Below are 23,784 nucleotides of genomic sequence, written 5' to 3'. Positions count from 1 at the left end.
ATTTTTTTTAATTACAAATTCAGTTTGAAACTATATAGCAGTGTGGCCCTCGCAATTATTCTCCCTAAGTGCCATAAGTGCCCTCTGAAAGCATTAATCATGCCGATTGGAACGCAGCCATCGTTTTGTTTGTGCGAAGAAAAGGTGAGTTTGTCAAGTGAGCATCTTTGTTAAAACATTCATAAAGACAAATTTCTCATATAACAATATTGGTAAAACAGTATGTTAAAGGTTTTCACTTATATTAAGTGTTAACACTCAAATCACAGTATTTTTATAGTAAATGAATGTACCCAAATAAATTAACAAAAATGTATAAATAAGTGAGTGATTTTGTTATTTTTACAGAATTTGAATATAGAATATTCTGTACAAATGTGTGTATGTATGTATGTATGTGTATATATATATATATATATATATATATACACACACACACACACACACACACACACACACACAGTATATGTTTGCAAAAGTATTTGAAATTTTTTTAAGTGTTCATTTAAGTCTGCGGGGCGGGGGGGCGGATATTGGCGAATAAACAAAATATTTAACAGAAGTTATGTCAGATTAAACAAATGGTTTAAACTGCAATGGTGGCTGGATGCTGCACTGAAGATGCGGTTTCACAACCTGTAGTAGTTCAAGGATCTTGGCCCTTGGAAGTCGGAATTTTCTTAAGATGGCATCATCAGATAGTGAGTCAAGGGGGGTAAAATGTGTCCCTATGCAGACATCTATATACACTGCCTGACTTTTACGTTGCCTTCTGTGTCAGAGGACGTTACTCAGCACATGAGGAGGCCTCAGATGGAGGTGAATCAAGGGAAGAGAGCAATAGACAAGGACCCTTTGGTGATTTTGAAGGCCCAGGCTGGAGAAGGTCTGATGTTGAAGGGCCAGACTGGAGAAGGCCTGATGTCGAAGGGCCAGGCTGGAGAAGGCCTGATTTTGAAGGCCCAGGCTGGAGAAGGCCTGATGTTGAAGGGCCAGACTGGAGAGGGCCTGATGTTGGAGGCCCAGGGTGGAGGGGGCCTAATGTTGCAAGGGGGGTAAAATGTGTCCCTATGCAGGCATTTATATACACTGCCTGACTTCTGCATTGCCTTCTGTGTCAGAGGACGTTGCTCAGCACATGAGGAGGCCTCAGACGGAGGTGAATCAGGGGAAGAGAGCAATAGACAAGGAAAGGCCCAGGCTGGAGAAGGCCTGATGTTGAAGGGCCAGACTGGAGAGGGCCTGATGTTGGAGGCCCAGGGTGGAGGGGGCCTAATGTTGAAGGGCCAGATTGGAGAGGGCCTGATGTTGGAGGCCTGAACTTTGAAGGCAAAGGCCTGGTTGATGCACATGCATCTATACCTCCAAGGATCCCTTCCAATGCTTCAGGCCCCAGGATGGCCAAAACTTTCTCTTCCTCTGTAGTGAGAGGAGGAACTGAATTGATACCCCCACCAGTCTTGTTTGCTTCCCTCTTACATGCCGCAGCCCTCCGTTTTGTCACACTTGCGAAGTCCCTCCACTTATTCCTGACTTCTTTTGGGCTTCGTTCGTACCCATAGCCAGCGACATTTATTTTTTGAGTGATTTCTGCCCAGATTTTCTTTTTGTCAGAATTTGTAATGCTGTTTTTCAGCTTTGAAAATAGCTGGATTTTATTATTTTCCACCTCCTCCAAAAGAACTGCAATTTCATGCTTTGAAAATTGGGGTTTTCGTGTCATTTTCATTAACACATGGCTGAATGGCAAGGGGACTTAAATAGGAAAAATTATTGAGCAATATAAGCAACAGGTGTCCAAAAGAGTACATCACAGTTTTTTAAAAAAACATCTTTTTTCAATTGTGCTTAAGTAGCCTATCAATATTAAATAAGAAATGGTATTTATATGAAATTGTGAAATTATAGACATTGGGATCAGAAAAGAGCACATTTTAAACTGCGTGTGTGTATGTATATAATTTATTGCAGAACAAATGAATGTTGCGTTATTACTCCACTCTTACGTAACGTCATTTCAAAAGCGTAATTCGAGTCAAAGAAAAGAGAAAATAAAACCAAATTACTGTAGGTGGCGGTATATGCTCATGGCACCAGTCGGCTATTAGATCGAAGAAGAAGAACAACAACGTCATAATGACAGTTCAAACCAATGTGGTTTAAACGATGGATCTGCGACACAGGTACCATGGTTCGGGAAACAGTCGTGACTAGCTAGTTCGTTTCCACAACGATGCATCTTACTATGGTGGTTAATCAGCGAGTTACGTAGTTGTACGGGAAACGCACCCCTGATCGACAGATTATGGCAAATTTGGGCTCTTTTTAATCGGGAGAATTTTCTGAAAATAATGCTGTGCGGCTTTTCAAGATCTATGCATGTTAAGAGCTTAAACGCCACAGGACTGCAACCTCAGATTTTTTTTTTTGTTGTTGCTAAGCTGCATGTCCTAATTCTTTTTTATGTGTTACAGCTTTATGAGAGATATCTTTAGATCAGGGCTGCGTTTCTCGATAACGATTGATCTTAGTGCTTAAGAGCGTTTTCTACAAATCATTTTACAAACGTTCGTTATTGTTTCACATGCCGTTTCCCAAAAATGCACTTAAAACAATCGCACGTAGCCGTCGCTACAGGAGTCGCTATCCATTTGTCAAATGCTGAAATGTCAATTTATAGAATGCTCATAATCGTAGTACACCCTCGTTTATTGAAATGTTAACCTAATGCTGCGTTCCAGACAGCTCGGATATAATATATTATATTATAATATAATATAATATAATATAATATAATAGTTATAAGTATACTACTAATCTACAATATATAATAATATACAGGGACGTGCACAGACATTTTGAGGGGCAGGGGCTCAAGTGGAAAAAAGGGCACTTCTCATATTTATTTTATTTTTTTTTTTTTCTAAACAAAACATTAAACATATTAGGGGTGTGCGATATTGACAAAAAATATATCTCAATATTTTCTGGGATTTTATCGATAATAATAATTAGACAATATTATGCGGAGTGTGTTATTGTGCTGATATCTTAAGGACTACCGTGGACAGCTGACTCCTAAAGTTTTTGATATTCTTCATATTCTGTGTGGTGATCATTTCACAGCAGTGATAGAATATAATCTTTTCCAATAAGTTTAAATTGATTTTTACCTTTTATGGGCATTTTTACCTTTATAAAGCCATTTTTACTAAAAGTGTGCATCATCTTTTCAGTCAAATTCTTAAATGGAATCAGTCAATTAGAATAATAAGTCATTTGGGCTGTTACCAAGAAAATAAATCAGTATTGACAAAATTAATCTGCAATGCAGAGAAAACACAGAAGCTGCATTAGAAGGGGCATTTAGATGCATTTACACAATGTTTAATGCAGGACATGAATGTATTTAACCTGCAGTTACAAATGCATTAATGCTGTTTTGATATTTTAAACATAAAACGTTGAATATTGATATTTGAAATTATTTTATTTTTTTTAAATGAAAAGACACTTTAAATGTGAAATTAAAACAGTCAGTAGGTAGCAGCAAGTCACTGTTAATAAGTGAGTCATTGTTACTGAACCGAATCATTTAAACGGTTGATTCATTCAGGAATGAAACAGTCTTGTTGCTCAGAGACGCAAACTGGAATTATATTTGTTGGCGAAATAGAGCAAAAACAGTCAATTTTAAGTCTTAAAGTAAGTGTCTTAATATTAAATTCTTGTTTATTGAACTGCTGTATAAAATCAGTATCACATTTGTAATCATGCTGCTTTTTGGAGGAAATAAACGCCAGTCTTCGCGTGATACTGATTAACTATATTAAATTATATAAATATATACATTTCTGCCCCCATATCTAACATTTTGTGATCATTCTAAATTCATTTTAATATACTGAATCATGCAGTGAAAGAACGCGCACTGGTCTAACCTACTAGATTTCTTAATGCCTTAGCTAACTTTAGCTAACTTACATCATGGTAGCTGCTCTCTCATGAGTCATGAATGTTAGCAAGACAAATTAACTATATTTGCCTTTTGGATAATTAGCAGTAAATTCGAGGCACAGGTAGCTTAGTCTTTTGCTCATCACCACTCACCTCCACAGCAAGACAAACACAACTGGAAAGGGAGTGAGGGCTTCACTTCTGCGGCTTTCTGCCTGTCTGTAGTGATGCGCATGTGCCGATCAATGTGTGCTACACTGCTGTGCTGCGCCTGCGCGGAGGGGAGAAAGTCTAAACATTTACCGACCCGACCTGATATTTTGATTTTTTTATTTGTTTGACAGAGAAAGCTGCGCGCAGAAAAAAAGGACATATTTTTTTGAGTTTATCCCTATTTTTCCCAGTCTTTGAAGCATATTTCCTATATTACTTTTTTTTTTTTTGTTCAGTCATTTAATTTAGATGTGTATTTATATTTTTTGTTTTGTTTTTTGCCCTTTTTAATTACTTAATTTATAAATTCATTAAAAAAAAAAGAGTAATAAAGTGTAAAATAAAGTACAATCAAAAGCTTTAATTAGGCTATAATCACATTGCACTTGAATAAATTTAAAGGTGTAATCTGCCGATTGTCCTGCAGGTGACCTCATAATTCTGTCTTCTTACGATGCACGTAGGGCTTTACGATTACTCCAGAGCACTGGTAGATCTATGAAGATTTTCAAGTACTACTTAAGTTACGATGGTTTTGGGATATGGTCCGCAAGACTAAGATGATTCATGCGATCGTTTTTACGATCAACTTAAGCTTATGATGCTTTTGGGAAACGCAGCCCTGAACGATGGATTATGGTGAGTTTGGGCTCTTTTTAATTGGGAGAATTTTCTGCAAATAATGACGTGCCATTTTCTATGATCTATGCATGTTTCATGAAGTTACGAGCGAAATCGCCACATGACAGCTACCTTATATTTTTTGCTAAGCTACATGGGCCTGTGCAGTTTTATGTGTGTTATAAATTCATGAGGAAAATCTTTAGATATAAATGACGGATTATAGTGGTTTTGGGCTTTTTTTAATCAGGAGAATCTGCTCTAAATAATGGTTGCCTATTTTTATGAAGTTACAAGCAAAATGGTGACATCAATATATTATTTTCATATGGGTCTCAGGGTGACTTCTCCAGTTTATTCAAAGCCCCAAACTGTGCTCGCTTTATTCTACTCCATGAGACCTTTCAAATGACATATGACACATGACTATCCGAGCTGTATAATGTTTTTTGACATATTAGAGTACATTGCACAAAAAACGTATTTTTGTAAATTATGATTTTTTTTTTTTAATAATTTATCAGCAAATAACTCGGCACTACTTTGGAGTTAATCAAAGTGACATACATGCATTACATGCATTGTAAAGCTCAGACTCTAAGCTTTCAAATGATATCCAATTTTTGTTGTTCAAGGCAGTGGTTTGAAAAATATTAGTAATATTTTCACGGAGGGGGGGCGTCCCATCCGCGGTACACTTTGGTTTAGAGGGACTGCTCAGCGCTAGTTAAGAGTTGATCAAAATAATTATATTCATTGAAAAGCTGAGATTCTAAGCTTTAAAATTATACCCATTTTGTGTTATTCCATTTAGGGGTTGCTTAGTAATTTGATGATTTGTTTTTTTTTTCATGCGGGTCACCTCGGGTTTAAAGGGTTACATTTCTAATCTGTCAAAATTATACAGCTATGAAACAGATTTTTGCCATATGACAGCACTAAATGTGTACTATATTATTTTAAGGTGACTTTATGAAATTCTGTATAAATTCTGGGAAATTAAACATTCACCCACTCTGGTAAATAAAAAAAAAATTTAATTTTATAAGTGTATTAGGTGGCAATTTATCTAGTTATCTATTTAATGTTCCTAGACAAAGGAACTGTGCTGAGTGTAATGCATAAAACAGACATGTATCATTTTAAAAACTACACTACACAGTAAACACTGCTTAGAATTTTAATTCTACTTTATTAATTTCAATTTTGAATTACAATTCTGCATCCTGTTTGCTGTCATTTCAAATTCAGGAACTGACTTCAATTTAAGGCACTGACAATTTAATTCTGAATTATGCACAATCGATTACAATTACTGGGATCGGGTGTGTGTGGGGGGGAGGTGTTTGTGGTTAAGAATATGGCTGATGTAACACTTGGTCAGCAATGTGGGGGACCCATAATTCTAAGTTAGTCAAATATGTAAGATTAATACTAGGTTAAAACTACTCTAAGGGGTAAATGGATGAGTTTTTATACAGTTTGGTTGCTACAGCTTACAATGCCTAATTTACTTACCCCAGAATGCATAAAGGGGGTCTAATTGACAAAGTGATTTTATTTTAAAATAAAAAACATTCGTTAATTCAGCATTTCATAGAAAAAAAATAATAAATCTGACCCTCGTCAATGTCTTTTTTCATGGCCAAACGATGAGAATATTTCAAAGTTTTGTATCACTACCCCAAGGTTGCATCAAGGCTGTCAAAATGTCCCATATTTATTTAATCACATTATATCTGCAAGAACTGTGGGTTGTGAAAGTTTACAACATATATACAACACACATTCACATTTACATTAAAGTTTACAAGACTAATACATACTTTCAAATTTGTTTGGGTTTATTCAAAAAAGTAGAATTGCATTTTAAAAAATATAGCTGCAAGCAGCAATTAAGGTGCCAAGCGCTACAGAAACAAACAACCTAGCAAGCATCAGACCAACTGCAGCAATGAGTAATTGAAGCCATTTTAAGATGATTTTATTCAAAATGGCCGAAAAATCATAAATAAAACCACTAGTAATATGATTTAATGGCTTCTCACTTGACCAATAAGTTATCAAATCAATGTGGTCTGTTCTGTGTGAGTTTTTTTTTTTTTGCTATACAAAAACGGTTTTGTCTATCAACACAAAATCCATAACTTTTTGTCAGGACAGTCTGAAGATGATCTAACTCGATTTTGGTGAAAATCAGACAAACAGTCTAGGAGGTCATGTTTTTATTGGAAATCAAAATGGTGGACAGGAAGTTTGGCTGACTATGGCATAATTGGTATCTATATTGTCGGCATGACCCAAGGCATATTGTGAGACCAGTTTCATTTCAAAAGTTATAAGCATGTTTGGAAATTTCAGTATTAAAGGTTAATGAATGGATAATCACAATAGGTGCGAAATCCATAACTTTTTGTCAGTACAGTCTGAAGATGATCTGACTTGATTTTGGTAAAATCGGACTAATGGTCTAGGAGGAGTTCGAAAAAGTGTTCTCAGCATGACCAAAGGAATATTTTGAGGCCAGTTTGATTACAATAGGCTAATGTTATGACCATAAAATTAAGCATTTTTGTAAATTTCATTATTAATTGTTAATGAATGGTTTATCACTTTTGACCAATAGGTGGCACTGTTACCAAATTGATGTGGCGTGGTCAGTGTGAGGTAACAATGGCCTATTCAAAGTTTGGTGTCATTATGTCAATATGATACAGCCTCAGATGCAGTTTGGCGACAAACGTTTCATATATCGACATGAAATCCATAACTTTTTGCCCGCATGGTCTGAAGATGATCAGGGTCAATTTTTTTGAAAATCAGACAAATGGTCTAGGAGGAGTTCGAAAAAGTAGGTTTTCAACATGAATTAACCCCCTGGGGTTGACAGTTCCATCAAATATTCTGTATGTGTTTTATGGCCTTATTTCAGTGACTTTAAAATTGTAGTTTTTCACTAAGCACGCATAAATGTTGTTTTCTCAAAAACACAATCACGTACATACATGCTGCTCACATATTATTGTAGCCCAGTTTGTGCTGATTACAGTGTTATTAAACTTTAGACATTCAAATGTTTGTAAGCAACTGAAAAAAGCACAAATGTCAAGGCATGTCAAAACTTTTCCAGGCCCCAAAACACCCTCGGACCCCAGAGGGTTAAAGTGGCTGACAGGAAGTTCAGCTGACTATGGCAAAATTAGTATCTATGTTCTCAGCATGACCCAAAGAATATACTGAGACCAGTTTCATTACAATAGGCTAATATACTCAAAAGTTACTAGCATTTTTGTAAATGTCATTATAACTTTTGACCACCACTAGGTGGCGCTGCGCCAAAACTGTGCAGGTAGCCTCAGGTCATTGTTGTTATAACACACACCATGTTTGATCAGAATACACTAAAGCATTGTGGAGATATGGCCTCATATTCATTTTTGCATGCTTTTCGTTGAATTCATTTGCACATCTTTCGAGAACGGTAAGACTAATCAACTGGAATTCCATAACTTTTTACCAGCATGGTCTGAAGAAGATCTGAGACAATTTTGGTGACAAACCGCCTGGACGAGTACTTTTTTCGAACTATGGAATATTGCAAAAAATCTTGACCCGTAGAATTTTAAATTTTGGTGTCCATTTGAGTCGGCATGAGCCAAGGAATCAGAGGAAAAAAAGTTAGTAGCATAAACGTAAGTGCAAATTTGGGCGTTAGTGTTGGCGTAAGGGAATTCAGGTGGTTCGTGGGACTTTTTCAATTTAAAAAAATTGCCATTGGACGAATACTTGGTGCAAGGGCTCGCGCTCACTTTGTGAACGACACGAGCCACTTATTCTAATGGCGATGTGGACGTTTTACGAAAACGCGGGTTATGCCACGAAATCGGCCATAGGCTCCGTACGGAGGCACCCTCGTGCTGCTACAGAACCTCCTTTTCTTCATCGCAGTCTTCCTCAGTGACACGGAACGCCTATTTTGGCCCCTAACCACCTAAAATTCACCATAGTCTTCCTCAGTGCCACGGAGCGCCTATTTTGACCCCTAACCACCTAAATTTCATCATAGTCTTCCTCGGTGCCACGGAGTGCCTATTTTGACCCCTAACCACCTAAACTTCATCATAGTCTTCCTCGGTGCCACGGAGCGCCTATTTTGACCCCTAACCACCTAAACTTGATCATAGTCTTCCTCATGCCCACGGAGCGCCTATTTTGACCACTAACAACCTAAAACCACCTAAACTTCATCATTGTCTTCCTCATGCCCACGAGGTGCCTATCGTGCCCCCTAAACACCTGTTTTTTGTCAAAGTAGGACGTATGTCTAACTCAGCTTCAAAAGGTCACCGGACCTCGAGATTCGATACGAGGGTAGCCGGGGGGGCCCCGATGTGAGATCCAAAATTTTGAGTTTCTACATTGTTCCTAAAAATGTGACAGTGGCCGATCGCCCCGAAATTGACATACACGTCACGGTCCCCCGGGACAGCGTCCGGAGTTCCGTGTCCAAACCTGCCTGATTGGCTGAAAAAAAAAACCTTTGACCGCGAACCACCTGTGAAGTTCCCATTGAATAAGTTGCAAGTGGGATGTTGAGTATACAGGGGTCAAAAGGTCACAGGACCTCGAAATTCGGTACGGTGGTAGCTTAGGGGCCACCGACGTGGGGGCCATAGTTTCGGAAATATAGATCACTTCTAAGCATGTGTTTCTGCAGTTCAGATATCTTTTCACATCTGGGCACTTGAGTTAAATCAAAAGGGTTTTAGGCCTAATGTGAGGATGGGGCCTGTGTGAGGCACTTTTTCCTAATGTGTACAGACTACTTTGCGTTCAGGGTAGACGCTTGTCCGCTCGATATGGTGTTCGGGGGCCCCTAGGCTACCAGCACGTGAAGTTTGGGGCCACTAGGACCCCCAGGGGCCGAACGGGAGCCGTTGACGCGTGCAACTTATTCCATTTGTTCTCATAGGTGTTTTGCGGACAGTGAGACAGAAAGGTCCGATCGCCCCGAAATCGACATATACGTCACGTCACGGTCCCCCGAGACAGCGTCCGGAGTTCCGTGTCCGTATCTCCTTCGATCGGCCGAAAAAAGACCCCCTTGACTGCAAACCACCTGTGAAGTTCCCATTGAATAAGTTGCAAGTGGGATGTTGGGTATACAGGGGTCAAAAGGTCACAGGACCTCGAAATTCGGTACGGTGGTAGCATAGGGGCCCCCGACGTGGGGGCCAGAGTTTCGGAAATATAGATCACTTCTAAGCATGTGTTTCTGCAGTTCAGATATATTTTCACCTCTGGGCACTCGAGTTAAATCAAAAGGGTTTTAGGCCTAATGTGAGCATGGGGCCTGTTTGAGAAATTTTTTCCTAATGTGCACAGACTACTTTGCGTTCGGGGTAGACGCTTGTCCGCTCGATATGGTGTTTGGGGGCCCCTAGGCTACCAGCACGTGAATTTTGGGGCCACTAGGACCCCCAGGGGCCAAACGGGAGCCGTTGACGCGTGCAACTTATTCCATTTGTTTTCATAGGTGTTTTGCGGACAGTGAGACAGAAAGGTCCGATCGCCCCGAAATTGACATATACGTCACGTCACGGTCCCCCGGGACAGTGTCTGGAGTTCCGTGTCCGTATCTCCCTCGATCAGCCGAAAAAAGACCCCCAAGTGGGATGTTGGGTATACAGGGGTCACAGGGCCCCGAGATTCATCACAGGGCACCGTCAAGGGCCCCCGAATCGGGTTCCGGAGTTTCGTGGCCCTAGATGCTTCCCGAGCCAATCAGGCACTGAGAAAGAAACTGCTCCACAGGCCCTTCCCCAACAGAGGCCTATGAGAGACAGAGAGTTGTATGAAGAGGAAAGAAATATATTTCTTGGCATCTCCCGACCTAGCCCTCTCGGTATGTCTTCGAGGGCCAAGTGACGCAACTTCCTGTGAAATATGAGACCGCTCGGGCCCCCTCGGGCCGTACGGGGGCCGCTGACACGTGCAACTTATCCCATTGTGAAGGCACCCGTCAAATAAGTTGCACGTGGGCAACTTGCAGCGATTTTGCCGAGTCATGCAGGAAGTGCCAATGTGCAACTTATTTGACGGGGCCTCCACGGGCTTTCCGTGGACAGTGCCTTTTTATGCAAATCAAGCCATTTTATGAGCTCCGTTGCATACGAAACTGCCAGACGGTGTGTCCTGAGCACTGTACTGTAGGTATTTACCAATAAAATCATCGTATTTATGACATATGACCTATTAACGCATTGTCCACGGAAAGCCTGTGGAGGTCCCGTCCAATAAGTCACGGGTGGGCAGGCACCAACGGGGGTGAAAGTCACCAAAATCCAACTCCAATTCCCAACATCAGAAAGTGACAGCTGTAACTTATTTGAGGGGGCCTCCACAGGCTTTCAGTGGACAGTGCATTTTTATGCAAATTAAGCCATTTCACAAGCTCGGATGTATATGAAACTTGTCTGGGCCTGGGGGGGCGGTCCTTAGTCGGCCAGAGGGGCCAATAGGGAGCTGCCGGCCAAATAAGCTCTCCGTGGGAGGTTTAGGCTGCCCGTGGACGCCCACCCCCAACCTATTCGACAGGCCTCACGTAAGCGCCCCGCGTCAGGAGTCCGCCCCCCTGTGACCGACCTACAGATTGCAACAAAATGCGCAAAAAAGAGCGCAGATCCGTCGCCGTTCCAGGCCCCGGCTCACGCCTCCGACGTGTCCTGCCGGGCCCCCCCTCGGCGCCCGGGCAGTCGTTGGGGGCGGGAAAAATCGTCTAGGGGGCGGCGCGCAGCGTCCACGAACCACCTGACACGTAGCGCCTAGCAAGCTGTGCGCGGACCCCTTACCCAAAGTGGTGGCCTAACGGGCGCTAGAGAGTTTGAGTTTGAGACTCCAAACTTCCTATGGTTAATGTTGAGACTGTCCTCTATAGGCCGGGACACACCAAGCTGTCAAGAACTAGCGGCAACAAAAGCCGATGGTGTTGTCGCCTCACGTCAGCACCGCCTAGACCAAAAAGCTGCACTTGAACACACCGCTCAGGCTACAGCCAACTGCAAAATAACATGTGCGTTCTGCGCTTGCGTGAGAGGAATTAACTGTCTTATATCAGCAGCTATCAATAATATATATTCGTCATCCAAAAGGAAAAACCGGATATACGAAATGTAAACAAAGCAGTGCTTGCTTGCCATTTTGAATATCAATTATGTTGATAACTTATCAACTAAGTGGCTCATGTTGTTATGAAAACATTCACATATTGGAATGCTTGGGTAAGATCTCGTAACATTAGAACAGTCTTCTGTCTGGGCCTGCCTTCATTTACTTGCTCATTTCAATCACTTTCGCTTTAATTCTCCGGCACTGACTCGTTCTCTAAACTGAGCATCCAATCAGAGTTCTCACTCTAGCTGATGGCCCTGATGCCGATTTAACATGTTGAATCAGGCATTCTTCCACCGAAGTGAGCCCGACAAGAGCCGACGTGTGAAACACACCAAACAAACTAGCCCGACGTCGCTTGGTGTGTCCCGGCCTAATTTCATAACTTTCCAGCAAGTGGTTCTATGGGCTGCCATAGACTTCCAGAGAGGAAGAATAATAATAATAATAGGAACGCCAACGGATACAATAGGTGCCATTGCACCTTCGGTGCTTGGCCCCATATAATATCTTTTTCACTGCATATATACAAGAAAAGTGAAACATTTGTGTATCAAGTCTTTTCATTTCATTAAAAAAAGATTGAATAATAAAAAAAGAAACATCAAGTACAATAAAGTTAATTTTAACCCCCTTTATGCATTTGTGTAAGGTTTTGTTGTTTACTTTTTTGCATTCTATGGTTGCAAATTAATTTGAGAAATTTGTGCATTGGGTATTGATGAAGTCTCAGCTTGAATTCATTTGTGCTCACCTGGGCTGATTATAGACACTGGCGCTCCTCCAATAGGTGCGAGAGGTTTGTTCATCATAGCTGAGGTGTCCCGCAAGTCTTGTTGAGACTCCTTGTTATTCAGAGATGATGTGTTCTTGCTTATTAACCCTAGGATTGATAGAATTATTATGTAAAACCTAATTTATTCAAAATAGTCTAATGTGGTATTTACATATACAGTGATTTGCTGCATTAAACATTTGTTTAGAAGGCATTTATTTTTAACGAGTCGAGAAAAATTAACCTTTATGCAAATAAGCAGTGATGCAATGTGTCAACTGTCAATGAGATCTGAACATGTGGTCTGTGTTCTATGAGATACTCATCTCAAGCCTTTACAAATGATCTGTCTCTGCATACATGCAGGGATATTACTTTTAAAATGTGTGGAAAGCCATGTCAGGAATTGTCAGCATTGTGAGCTAGTTTCAAATATGCATTGATAATCATCCACTGTAATTCATAAACAAAAAACAAAGAAAGAAAAACATGAAGTGACTAAATTAAACTGATATCTTGCCTGGCAGGTATCTGGACTGGCGCAGGTAATGTTGTCTGGCAGAAGAGGTGCTCTGGTGACTAGAGTCTGGTTGGTTCATTCTGCTGGTGTTTGGTAATTTTGTTACAGTGCTAAATGTATAAAGGGGTTTCTGGTCCTTGGGCCTGCAAAGTTTTTCATAACATAAAAAGAGTGAAATCTCAAATGGAATAACTGAAATTAAAAGTGCAATAAAGAAGCACAAAAGCCCTATTCTCAAACTTAGTCAGCAGCCATGATACTAGACTATGATACTAGTAGGTTTCACAGGCATGCTCCCAACACAAAAGTCTGCTAAAAAGGTAGGCAGCAACTTTATGCAGCTTTCTAGATTAGACAAGCCTTCAGCACAGATCCTTATGGCCAGCAATGAACACATCATGCTAGAATAAGCTGGGACCAAAACAGTGTAAGGCATTTGCGAACATCACACAAATGAACGATAACGAATCATTGTCTGGTGTCGTATAATTTTAAAGTCAAACCTTGCCAAAGATCCTTGTTACCTAGCTCGTAGCTTATAACTTATCAAAACATGTATTAACCCGTGGCCAGGGAGAATAGAGATATTAAAATTGTTAATATACACGGATGCTAACGTCTCGCTGGACGAACGGTAGATAAGGTGTAAATTATCAAATCTGGAATCAGTTCTAATCAGGTTGACTTCGAATCTTCAGATCCGAGTCCTCTCAAAACCTCAATGAAATAATAATAATTAATTCCCTTACAAATGAGTTAATTTCTTACAACAGTTTTTAACAAGAAGGATATTCTTTGTGATTATGGCCATTGATAAGCCTCTACTACTAATCGTCTACTACTGGCTAACAGAGGTGGGACCGTTTTGCAAGTCACAAGTAAGTCTCAAGTCTTTGCATTCAAGTCTCGAGTCAAGACAGACAAGTCCCAAGTCTAGACAGGCAAGTAAAGTCCTCAACTTTAAGCTTCAAGTCCTAAACAAGTCATTAGTGCTGTTTGCCCGAAGTAGCGTCTCTGTATTAATTACTACAGTAAATTTGAAGTCATTAATAGTCTATAGTAAGTATAATTATAAAGATATAATAATTAGTGGTGTTTCATTGAGGAATGAATCATTGTGAACAAATATAGGCCTAATGAATGAATAATTTCAAGTCCACTGTTTCATTTGTAAATTATTCAGTGATTTTAATGAATCAACTGAGTCAAATATTTAACAACTTGCTAATACTCATTTATCGCCACCTACTAACGTAGGTCTACAGAAATAGACATAGCTTTATTGACATGATTGTTGGGTATTTATAGTATTTACAAAACCTTTATAGTACTTTAAGTCTTAAACAGATACGCTGATACAGAATGTTAATTACTGGGCAAAGAGATACATAAAATGAAGCTGAAAAGTAAATATATAACAGTAGTTATAATATACAAATGTTAAATAAAAATAAGAAACCATCAGTGAATGGGTTTAAAAGACGAATTGGATAATGTCTTTTCTTATAGCTCTATATTATTTTATGTTCTTATATAGGCAATTCCTTCAACAAATATTGATAAATTATTCAAATGTCATGCTGTCATGGAGACAAGTGCAATAGTAGTTATAATCATGACACTGCACTGTCTTTTTGTTATTCTTCATTCAAAATAAAACGTTAATATTTTAATAATCCTAGGGTTTGAGTTAAGTTTGGGTTTAAATTAACATGTTGAGTTTACAAGGTATATGTCTCTTGGCCACAAGTAAACCAAACATGTCCGGCACCACACCGTTCACTATAGTAGGTTTAAGAAATGAGGCATGCAAAATTATTCACACCAAAACTGTAGCTATTTAGATACACAAATATATGTAAGTGAATGCATTTTGTGTTTTAAACAAGTTAATAATGTTGATGGCTTAGTTTAGGGTCTATATGTGGCTTAGGGCTGTCAAAATGGCTGAAAAACTAAATTCGAATTTTGTACTTAAATATTATAAAAATTCGAATTATATTCGAATTTAAAATGCATAATTTCAGTTAGGGTGAAGAAAAGAGTTTGGCTTCTCTCCTGAGGCCACAAGAGGGCGCATTGAGCAAAATATTACTAATGCACGTTTCTTCAAAGCATAAGATAACATGATATCTGTGAAAAAAAGTGCATAATGTTTAAAATAATGTTTATAAACCAATTATGATTAAGTAAGTTGCTTAAAGAACTATAAACAAAACAGCATCATGTATGTATGCATAGTTTAATACAAAGGGCTGAAAGCCAATCACACAGAGTACATTTTTTATTTAAAAACACGAGTTGAAGTGAGATGGGGGAAAAAAACATGTCTCGAGATATGTTTTTTCAAAGTTGAAATTGCATTAATTTTACATGGCTTTCTAAACATTCGGCTATTTTGTGCGAGACGTGAGTGCAACGGTGATAGACGTCCCTCTAGAAAATGCGCGAAATATGCTTATTGTGTGAACGGCTTGGTTTCAATCTTCTCCGCATTGATGTTTTTTATTTTAAATTCAACGAATATTTTAAATTCACATTTTTTTTGACAGCCCTAATGTGGCCTACCATGCAGTATGAGCCTGTCAGATTTACAACAAGTGAGTTCATCCATTTCTTCTGAAAGACATGAAAGTGAGTGGCTGGTAAACAGGAACAATAGAGTGAACTTTATAGGTAGGCTACATACAATGTGTGTTTGACGTCAAAACATTTTTTTATTATTGCCATTTCCACATACATCTGTGTTTCTTCTTATTATTATTATTAATTAGCAATTAGATGCTATTTACACTAAGTGAAAATAACATATTTTCTTAGCGATAGATGCTATTTACACTAAGTGCAAATAGCAATGGATTCTATTTACACTAAGTGAAAATAGCAGTATTTTTAACAATATGCTATTTACACTAAGTGCAGATAGCGATAGATTCTATTTACACTATGTTAAAATAGCAGGATTTTCTGCTATTTATACTACTCATTGCAAATAGTGGCAATTATCTGCACCTCAGTATTATAGTACATTATAAAACAGTATGCAGTAATAACGTATTGAGTGTAAATTATAATTTTAATTCAAATTATTAAATGGATGCCACCTTATTGGGACAATAAAGCCCTCCCTACACCTACCCTAACCCTAACCCTACCCGATACTTTATTTTCAACTTTTTGATTATTTCCTTAATTTTTATTGAAAATAAATGCCTCTCCAATGTGATATGAGATTTGAAAAGGTAGAAAAAAAAGTTCGGCAAAAGGCGGATTCAAACCTGGTTCGATCGCGTCAAAAAGACTACAATACACGCTTTACCATCTACACCACTGAAGCTGACAATTGTCTGCCGTCTTTTATATTGTTGACCATCCCTATCACACGTTTCTGGGTGGAGCTAGTGTAAATAGCCTCTGCCAGCAAGGCAGGAGTGTAAATAGACACTCCGAAACATTAAATAGCCTTAACATTATGTGGTTGAAAACACTAACAAGCACTCACTGAGCCAGTCCCTCTCTGGCTAAGTGCCAAAAGCTGCACTAATTGAGACTAAGTCGACTCACAAGTCTTCTTTGATTATGTCGAGTCAAGTCACAAGTCCTCAAATTTGGGATTCGAGTCCGAGTCAAGTCCAAGTCATGTGACTCGAGTCCACAACTCTGCTGGCTAAATAGCAACTCTACCTTCATGTTCAGACTACAACACTCCTTTTCCCCTAATGCCAGTGTGATGTATGCTGATCTTTATGCAGAAAGAGACTGATGCAAAATTTACTGAATAACATCAATCTTTCAGTCTCCTTAAACCGTTCTTAAACTGTTAATTTGGCCAGGGGAGAACTGGTCCCAAGGTTTTTGCCTCCATTTCTCTCAAATGATGGAGTTTGGGTTCCCTGCCACTGTCACCTTTGGCTTGCTTAGTGGGGCTCAAAAGACACTTAATATTCTGTAATATTACGGATTTGAAGGCACTGACACTATCGGATGAGAACAAAACTTAAAGGGGTCATATGATGCGATTTCAATTTTTCCTTTCTCTTTGAAGTGTTACAAGCTCTTGGTGCATAAAGAAGATCTGTAAAGTTGCAAAGACTAAAGTCTCAAATCCAAAGAGATATTCTTTATAAAAGTTAAGAGTCAACCACGCCTACCTAAAACGGCTCGTTCTAACACACCCCCACCGGGGTCGTCACATGTGGTTGCCGCAAGCCCGCCGGCCGCTCCTTTGTCGAATCCGCCGGCCGAGCCATTCTCAAGCTCACAGGCCTCCACTCACTCAGCCGGCCGGCCGTTCCTCACTCTAGCCGCCGGCCGCCGCCGCGTGACGCTGTCTACTTTGTTTGGCCTTCCAAAAGAGGACACGACTAGAAATCAGTGGTTAAGTTGTATTTACAACACTGTTCCAGAACACTTCAACCCAAATATTCAGACGTGTGCAGCACATTTTATTGAGGACTGTTTCCTGATCCTGGTAGATTAGACTACAATGCCGGCTGTTCTGACTCACAGACTGCAAGTAAGTTTTTTATATTTAAAGAATTTGCCACTGATGATTCAAACGCGAGTTTTGGGCAGTGTAGAGTAGCGCTTGTTGTTTGTCATTTCTCCGATCACAAATGCAGACATGGTTTTATGTTACGCTCCGGCCTGACAGGGCATCACAGTATGGAAAGGGGCGTAACATTTCCGTCACACGCTTGAGGTATTCGGCCAATCACAACGCACTGGATAGCTGGCCAATCAGAGCACACCTCGCTTTTCAGACAGATGAGCTCTGTAAAAATCGACGCGTTTCAGAAAGGCGGGGCATAGAGGAGAAACAATAATGTACAGTATGTGGAAAATAATTTGTTTTTTTAACCTTAAACCGCATAAACATATTGCATTACACCAAATACACCAAATAATGTTCTTTTTAGCAACATCATATGACCACTTTAAACTGAATTGAGCTGAATAATGACACTATTGTCTTTTTGTAGAAATACTTTAGAGCTGAATCAAATGTTCATAATTGACAAATTCTGCAACACTGACATTTATTGAACTGAACTGAATCAACACTGAACTGACTGTAGCTAAATAACGACACTACTGTCTTCAGTTGAACTGCTTATTGCTGAATTGAACTTGTTTCATAAATGATGAGCAAACAGAGCCATACAGTGCATTTCAAATCAAATGGTTCAATTTCAGTTTGGATGCCTTGTTAGAAGTTTAGTAGATAGCAAGGCTGCTTAGTAGGTTTCGAATAGTGTGCTAATTGAAATGTGCTAAAACTGCTGATGTTAAGCTCTGAATGTAGAGATCATACTGTGTAGTAGTTTTCTCCTCCTCAGGGCCTTTGCTGGGTTTTTTAGAGAGGGATGCTGCGGTATCAGAACAGTCAGACTCATCCCAGCTGTCTGAGGGTTTCATGTTGGTCTGTCCCCACCTTCTTCGTCCGTTCTTCAGCCCAATCAAACTGTTCTCACCCCCGACCACCTCATGTTAGGAACACAAAGTATCATTGTACTGATGTTCATTTAGGTACTCAAATGCAATAGAGAACTATAACAGGTAAACTTTAAGTTCCATTTTTATTTATCACAATTTAATTTTGTCAAGAAAGGGAGAAGTGGCTCAGTGGACATTTGGCTTATTTAACAGACTGTACTGCATCATACAATTATTATTAAATATTTTGAGTCACTTACGTTTTTATGCTTAATTCCCTGTTCAAATTTCCAAACTGATAAACAAAGTAAAATCATTGTCTGTGATAATCAACAGTGTGCCACAGATGCAGTAAAAAAAAAAAAAAAAAAAGTTAATAAAATACAACTTTTAAGATTTTACTATATCATGTGGCATAAAAAAACAAACAAATCCATAATGGGAATCTTAAGTTTTTCAAAGGTTATTACAACATTACATCTGAGAAGGAGGTTTTGTACCTTTTGTGTGTATGGAGCGAGATGATCTGTCTGAGAAAGAGACTGGGGCAGAGTGATCTGCTGCAGTGGCTGATGGGAGCTTCTGCATTGGCCTTTAGTCTGTGACTGCAACGCTGGTTCTGAGACAGACTGCAGCTCTGATCTGGATTCAATTGGCAGGGTCGTCTTTATCTGAGCCTTCCGTACATCGGGGTTCATGGGTAGGGTGCCCAGAACTTGTCCTACTTGGAAGTAGGGGTATCTGAGTGCCTAAAATGATGTTTAGAAACAATTACTTACACAAACATTAATACTGTCTTTATAAGAATAATTAAAACATCGATGTCAAAAATAAACTGAATTGAAATATTCAAGTTCTTCTCCACCCCCTTCCTCCACTGCTTACAGCACTCTTTGCACATTTGTATGCATTACACATTATTACTATAGTCTGAAATGTGACATGTTTGTGTCAGACTTACAGACAGGGCAGAACGGGGGTCCCTGGGCTTGAGGTTATGTTTGAGCCCTATACACTACAAATGCCCTCAACTAGAACATCATACTTTGAGGTTGATATATAGTACAATTAATATGCAACATGTCATTATAATACAATAAACCCTAAAATAATAATGAGCAAAAAAGCCAGAGATGTATTAGTATTACAAAAATGTATTGTCATCTACTGTATGTCCTCTTATGTCAAATTATTAAATGTAATCAACAATTTCAATCTGAATAAAAAGACGTGTTGGCTATTAACAATTTCCATATGGATTTTGCATAAGTTTAAAATTAAGTTTAAATATAACATTTTAATGTAGAAATATTAAATAATTGTGAAAATGAAATAATAACCGGTAACACTTTATAATACCGTTCAGTTGTAAGGCATTTATAAGTGATTAGTTAACGATGAACTAATCATTTACAAAACATAACTGTGTGTTAATAAATGATTAATAAGTGATTTGTTAATATTTTTATCTCTGTTTTGTAGATTGAATTATAAATCATTTACAAGTGATTAGATGATGATTAACTAATCATTTACAAAACATGACTATACGTTCACAAATTATTAATATGCTAACGATTTACCAATCTGTCATAAGTTATTTTCAAAATAGCATCTCATGAAATAATAAAACATATCCTTAGTAAATGGTTAATAAGTTACTACTTAATATATTATTAATCACTTATAAATCATTGAAATGTCAACACTGTACTATTATCTCACAGCGTTAAAAATACTCCATGTGTGTCAGAGAAGACATCTGTCTACACCCTCACCAGTCAGCCCTTACATTGCAGTACACACTACAAAGTGTTCAAAACCTGTTGTGTAACCGCATGAATAAATCATTTACAAAGCTTTCTGCATCCCTAATCTAAAGTGTAAACTACTCATCAGTTGTAAATGTTTTACTCATGCGTTTACACAACAGGTTTTGAATACTTTGTAGTGTGTACTGCAATGTAAGGGCTGACTGGTGAGGGTGTAGACAGATGTCCTCTCTGACACACATGGATTATTTATAACGCTGTGCAATACTGCCCTACAAAGGCAAAAGACCTTAACTCGCTAGAGTGTGAAACAGAAAAATGACTTTAAAGTTTTTTACTTGTCCAGCCAAACTAATTATAGGTAGGACAATTATAGGAAATTTGGCAATTAGATGTTTTAATAAAAAATTGTGAGCTCAAACTTGATTTTTACCCCCGTTTTGAAGTTAATGTACTCTGCCTTTGCATTGTCTGCAAAACGTGAGAAGTCACACCAAGGCAAAAGGCAATAACTTCCACATTATCAATATTTGGTTGCTGATCATCATTTATCATCATCATGATCATCATCATAATCATTTACAAAATCGTTATAGTAACACCTGTATAAAATCTAGTGACCATGGGCTGTCTCATATAGGCTATTGCATATAGTAATGTGAGTGTATTAGTGTTTTTTTTTTTTTTTCCAAACAAAGTGAAAGAGCCATAACTGGTGTTATACAGTGCTCTGCCTTGGTTTCTCCGGGGCTTTTCAAAGTTACGGTTGAGACGACTCATAATTTTCTCGGAAAAACAACAAAATTGACTCAAGATACTTATACATATGATAAATGATGTCTTGAATGTCTTAAAAATATCAATAACTCATTTTCGAAAAAAAAATCGAAGTTACGGTCTTTTGCCTTTGCATGGCAGAATAATAGTACAATGTTGACATTTCAATGATTTATAAGTGAATAATAATATATTAACTAGTAACTTAAGTAGTAGTGGGGAACCGTCAGGGCCCTCTAGGCCCTCAGAGAGGGCCTAACTTATTGTAAAAACAATATTTACAAATTTTAAATAAATATTTTAAAATATATTTTTTATTAAAATTATTATTAAATTATTACTAACTTTAAGCAATTCATAATTTGAAAAACATCATCTAAATAAAATAAATACAACTTCTGTGAAAAAAAAAAAACCTCTTCAAATCTGCTTATTCAGTGAATGGGCTTATTAACAAGAAAAATTGACCAATCATATCTTTCCTCTAAATGGGTGGGCCTTGTTATCACTAACTTTATGACAAGTTCCGCCCGCTGTGGGGATCTCTCGGAAAAAAAATATATACGCTGATAAACTAACTAGCTAAAGTAGCTATTATTCACGTCATGATGGAAGCCGCAAATTACGTAAGTGAGGACATTTACTAGGCTGCTGAGCCAATAAAAATATTATTTATTATAAACACTGCTTGTTTGTCATGAAGTGTCTGTCACTAATTTGTTTTGTGTCAGCGCTGTCATGATGTGTTGTCTTAAACACATTACATTTGTTGGTTTTGTGTGATGGGAGGGAGTGTCTGTACGTTTTGCCCGCTGAAGTGCAGATATTTGTAATGAGGATTTGCATTTGACTTAAATTTAACTGTTTTATTTTGGTAATATCAGTCACTCTCGCTGTGCAGTTTTGTTGCGGTCGCACATCGGACGAGAAGCACAGTGGTTCCCCGGTGCAACACGTATCATACACTGAATGCGTCATGTCAGCAAACGGGATGAGAAATTGCGATCTATAGCACAATGAATCACGGAATTTATTAGAGCCACAGAAAGACAAACATTTTGCTAAAAAATGCACAATACACAATCTTACATTTACATTTAGTCATTTAGCAGACGCTTTTATCCGAAGTGACTTACAAATGAGGACAATAAAAGCAGTCAAGACTAACAAAAGAGCAACAATCACACACACATATACACACACACACACAAACAAAGAAAAACAAGTGTAGATAGAATAGAAAAAATTGAAAGCTAGTTTTTGTTTTTTGTTGTTTTTTTTAAATAAAGAATAAAAAAATAACGTCAGCTGTTGGAGTTGATGAAGGAGGGGGAGGAGGAGGACAAAAGAGGAAGGAAAATCTTTTAAAGAGTATGCGAGAGTTAGGCGAATTGTTAATTTTGTTGTGATGGTTATCACAACAAATGGCCAAGCAAAGCGCACGACACTGACAAGGTACGCGATACAGTACGAAACCAAAACGCGATTTCAGCACGTCTCCACAGTAAACATAACAAGCGTTTCCTAGCAACGATAACGGCGCTAAACACTGAGACAAGAAATAAATACACTTACAAGCTGCTTTTAACTTCTGCTGATTGACTGCTTCTCTCTGTGGCGCTGCAGGATTATGAACAGCGCCCGGAGTCAGGATCTGCGGACAGTCGCCGGTGTGCATACAGTCATGGAAAACAATGTATGGGAATTTTAAAGACGTGGTGCGGCGCGGTGGAGGGCTGCACATGTCGTCCGGTGTGCGACCGCCTTAAGGCTCTATAGCCTCTTGTTTCAGAGGTGGAATTGTCAAAGATGACTTAGAAGAGGACACCGTAAGCTAGGCTGGTAGTTTTTTCCCCCGACGAGGGTAGATGGAGAGGGCCTATAGGCTCAAGAGTCACGGTTCGCTACTGCTAACTAGTAACTATACTGAAAACAATGATTCATTGAATTTACAAAAAATTTTTAAGGTAAATGTTTGCAACCAATTTATTTTAGCTACATTTAAATAAACAAATTTAGTTGACCAACTTTCCATTTTTTTTTTATTTAAATGTAGCTAAAATATATTGTTTGCAACCAGGCTTTGAGTACAATCTGCTGAAAACAGACGGTCAAATCAGATCCATTCCTTCAGACTATGTACAGTAACAGAGTCAGATATTAACCAGGTTTTGGTGTAAAATGCAAAATAAGTTATTTTTAATATGTAAGATTTTATACATTTTGCATTCCAAGCCAAGATCTTGTGCATCTTTTTTTTTATTTACTTCCCAAATGACTTGAAATCTGATCTGACCATTCAAAAAAAAAAAAAAAAAAAAAAAAAATTTCAGTGTATTAACCTTTTATTAAGGATCTGTTTGATTATTTCATGATGCTATTTTTTAAGCCATGGACTTCCTCTCTCTCACTGCTGAGTATTAGCGTTTATCACTGTCATAGCTGATAGCTACTTTACGGAGCCTGCTCTAGTTTGCATAGTCTTGCCTTGCCTGTTTTCCTGGTTCCTGATTCTTGCCACGTATCTTGGGTTAACCCTTTGC

At 38.5% G+C, this 23,784-nt stretch overlaps 1 protein-coding gene across 6 annotated transcripts in view; it reads right to left on the bottom strand.

Annotated features, from left to right (window-relative positions):
- The window catches only part of mak (male germ cell-associated kinase), a 72,735-nt gene that overhangs the window by 5,781 nt on the left and 43,170 nt on the right, over positions 1-23,784 (bottom strand). For all 6 annotated transcript variants that reach the window (XM_016455282.1, XM_016455280.1, XM_016455284.1 and 3 more), the window contains 4 exons: positions 19,193-19,441; positions 18,571-18,740; positions 13,257-13,399; positions 12,716-12,844 (listed from right to left, as the gene is read on the bottom strand). In XM_016455282.1, coding sequence (XP_016310768.1) covers positions 12,716-12,844; positions 13,257-13,399; positions 18,571-18,740; positions 19,193-19,441 — 691 coding nt within the window. The remainder of the gene's footprint in view (positions 1-12,715; positions 12,845-13,256; positions 13,400-18,570; positions 18,741-19,192; positions 19,442-23,784) is intronic.

Source organism: Sinocyclocheilus anshuiensis, unplaced genomic scaffold (genome assembly GCF_001515605.1).
Source record: "Sinocyclocheilus anshuiensis isolate Anshui unplaced genomic scaffold, SAMN03320099.WGS_v1.1 scaffold35, whole genome shotgun sequence".
Classification (NCBI taxonomy): domain Eukaryota; kingdom Metazoa; phylum Chordata; class Actinopteri; order Cypriniformes; family Cyprinidae; genus Sinocyclocheilus; species Sinocyclocheilus anshuiensis.
Note: the sequence above shows the minus strand (reverse complement) of the source record. Positions and strands in the feature narration are given on the sequence as shown.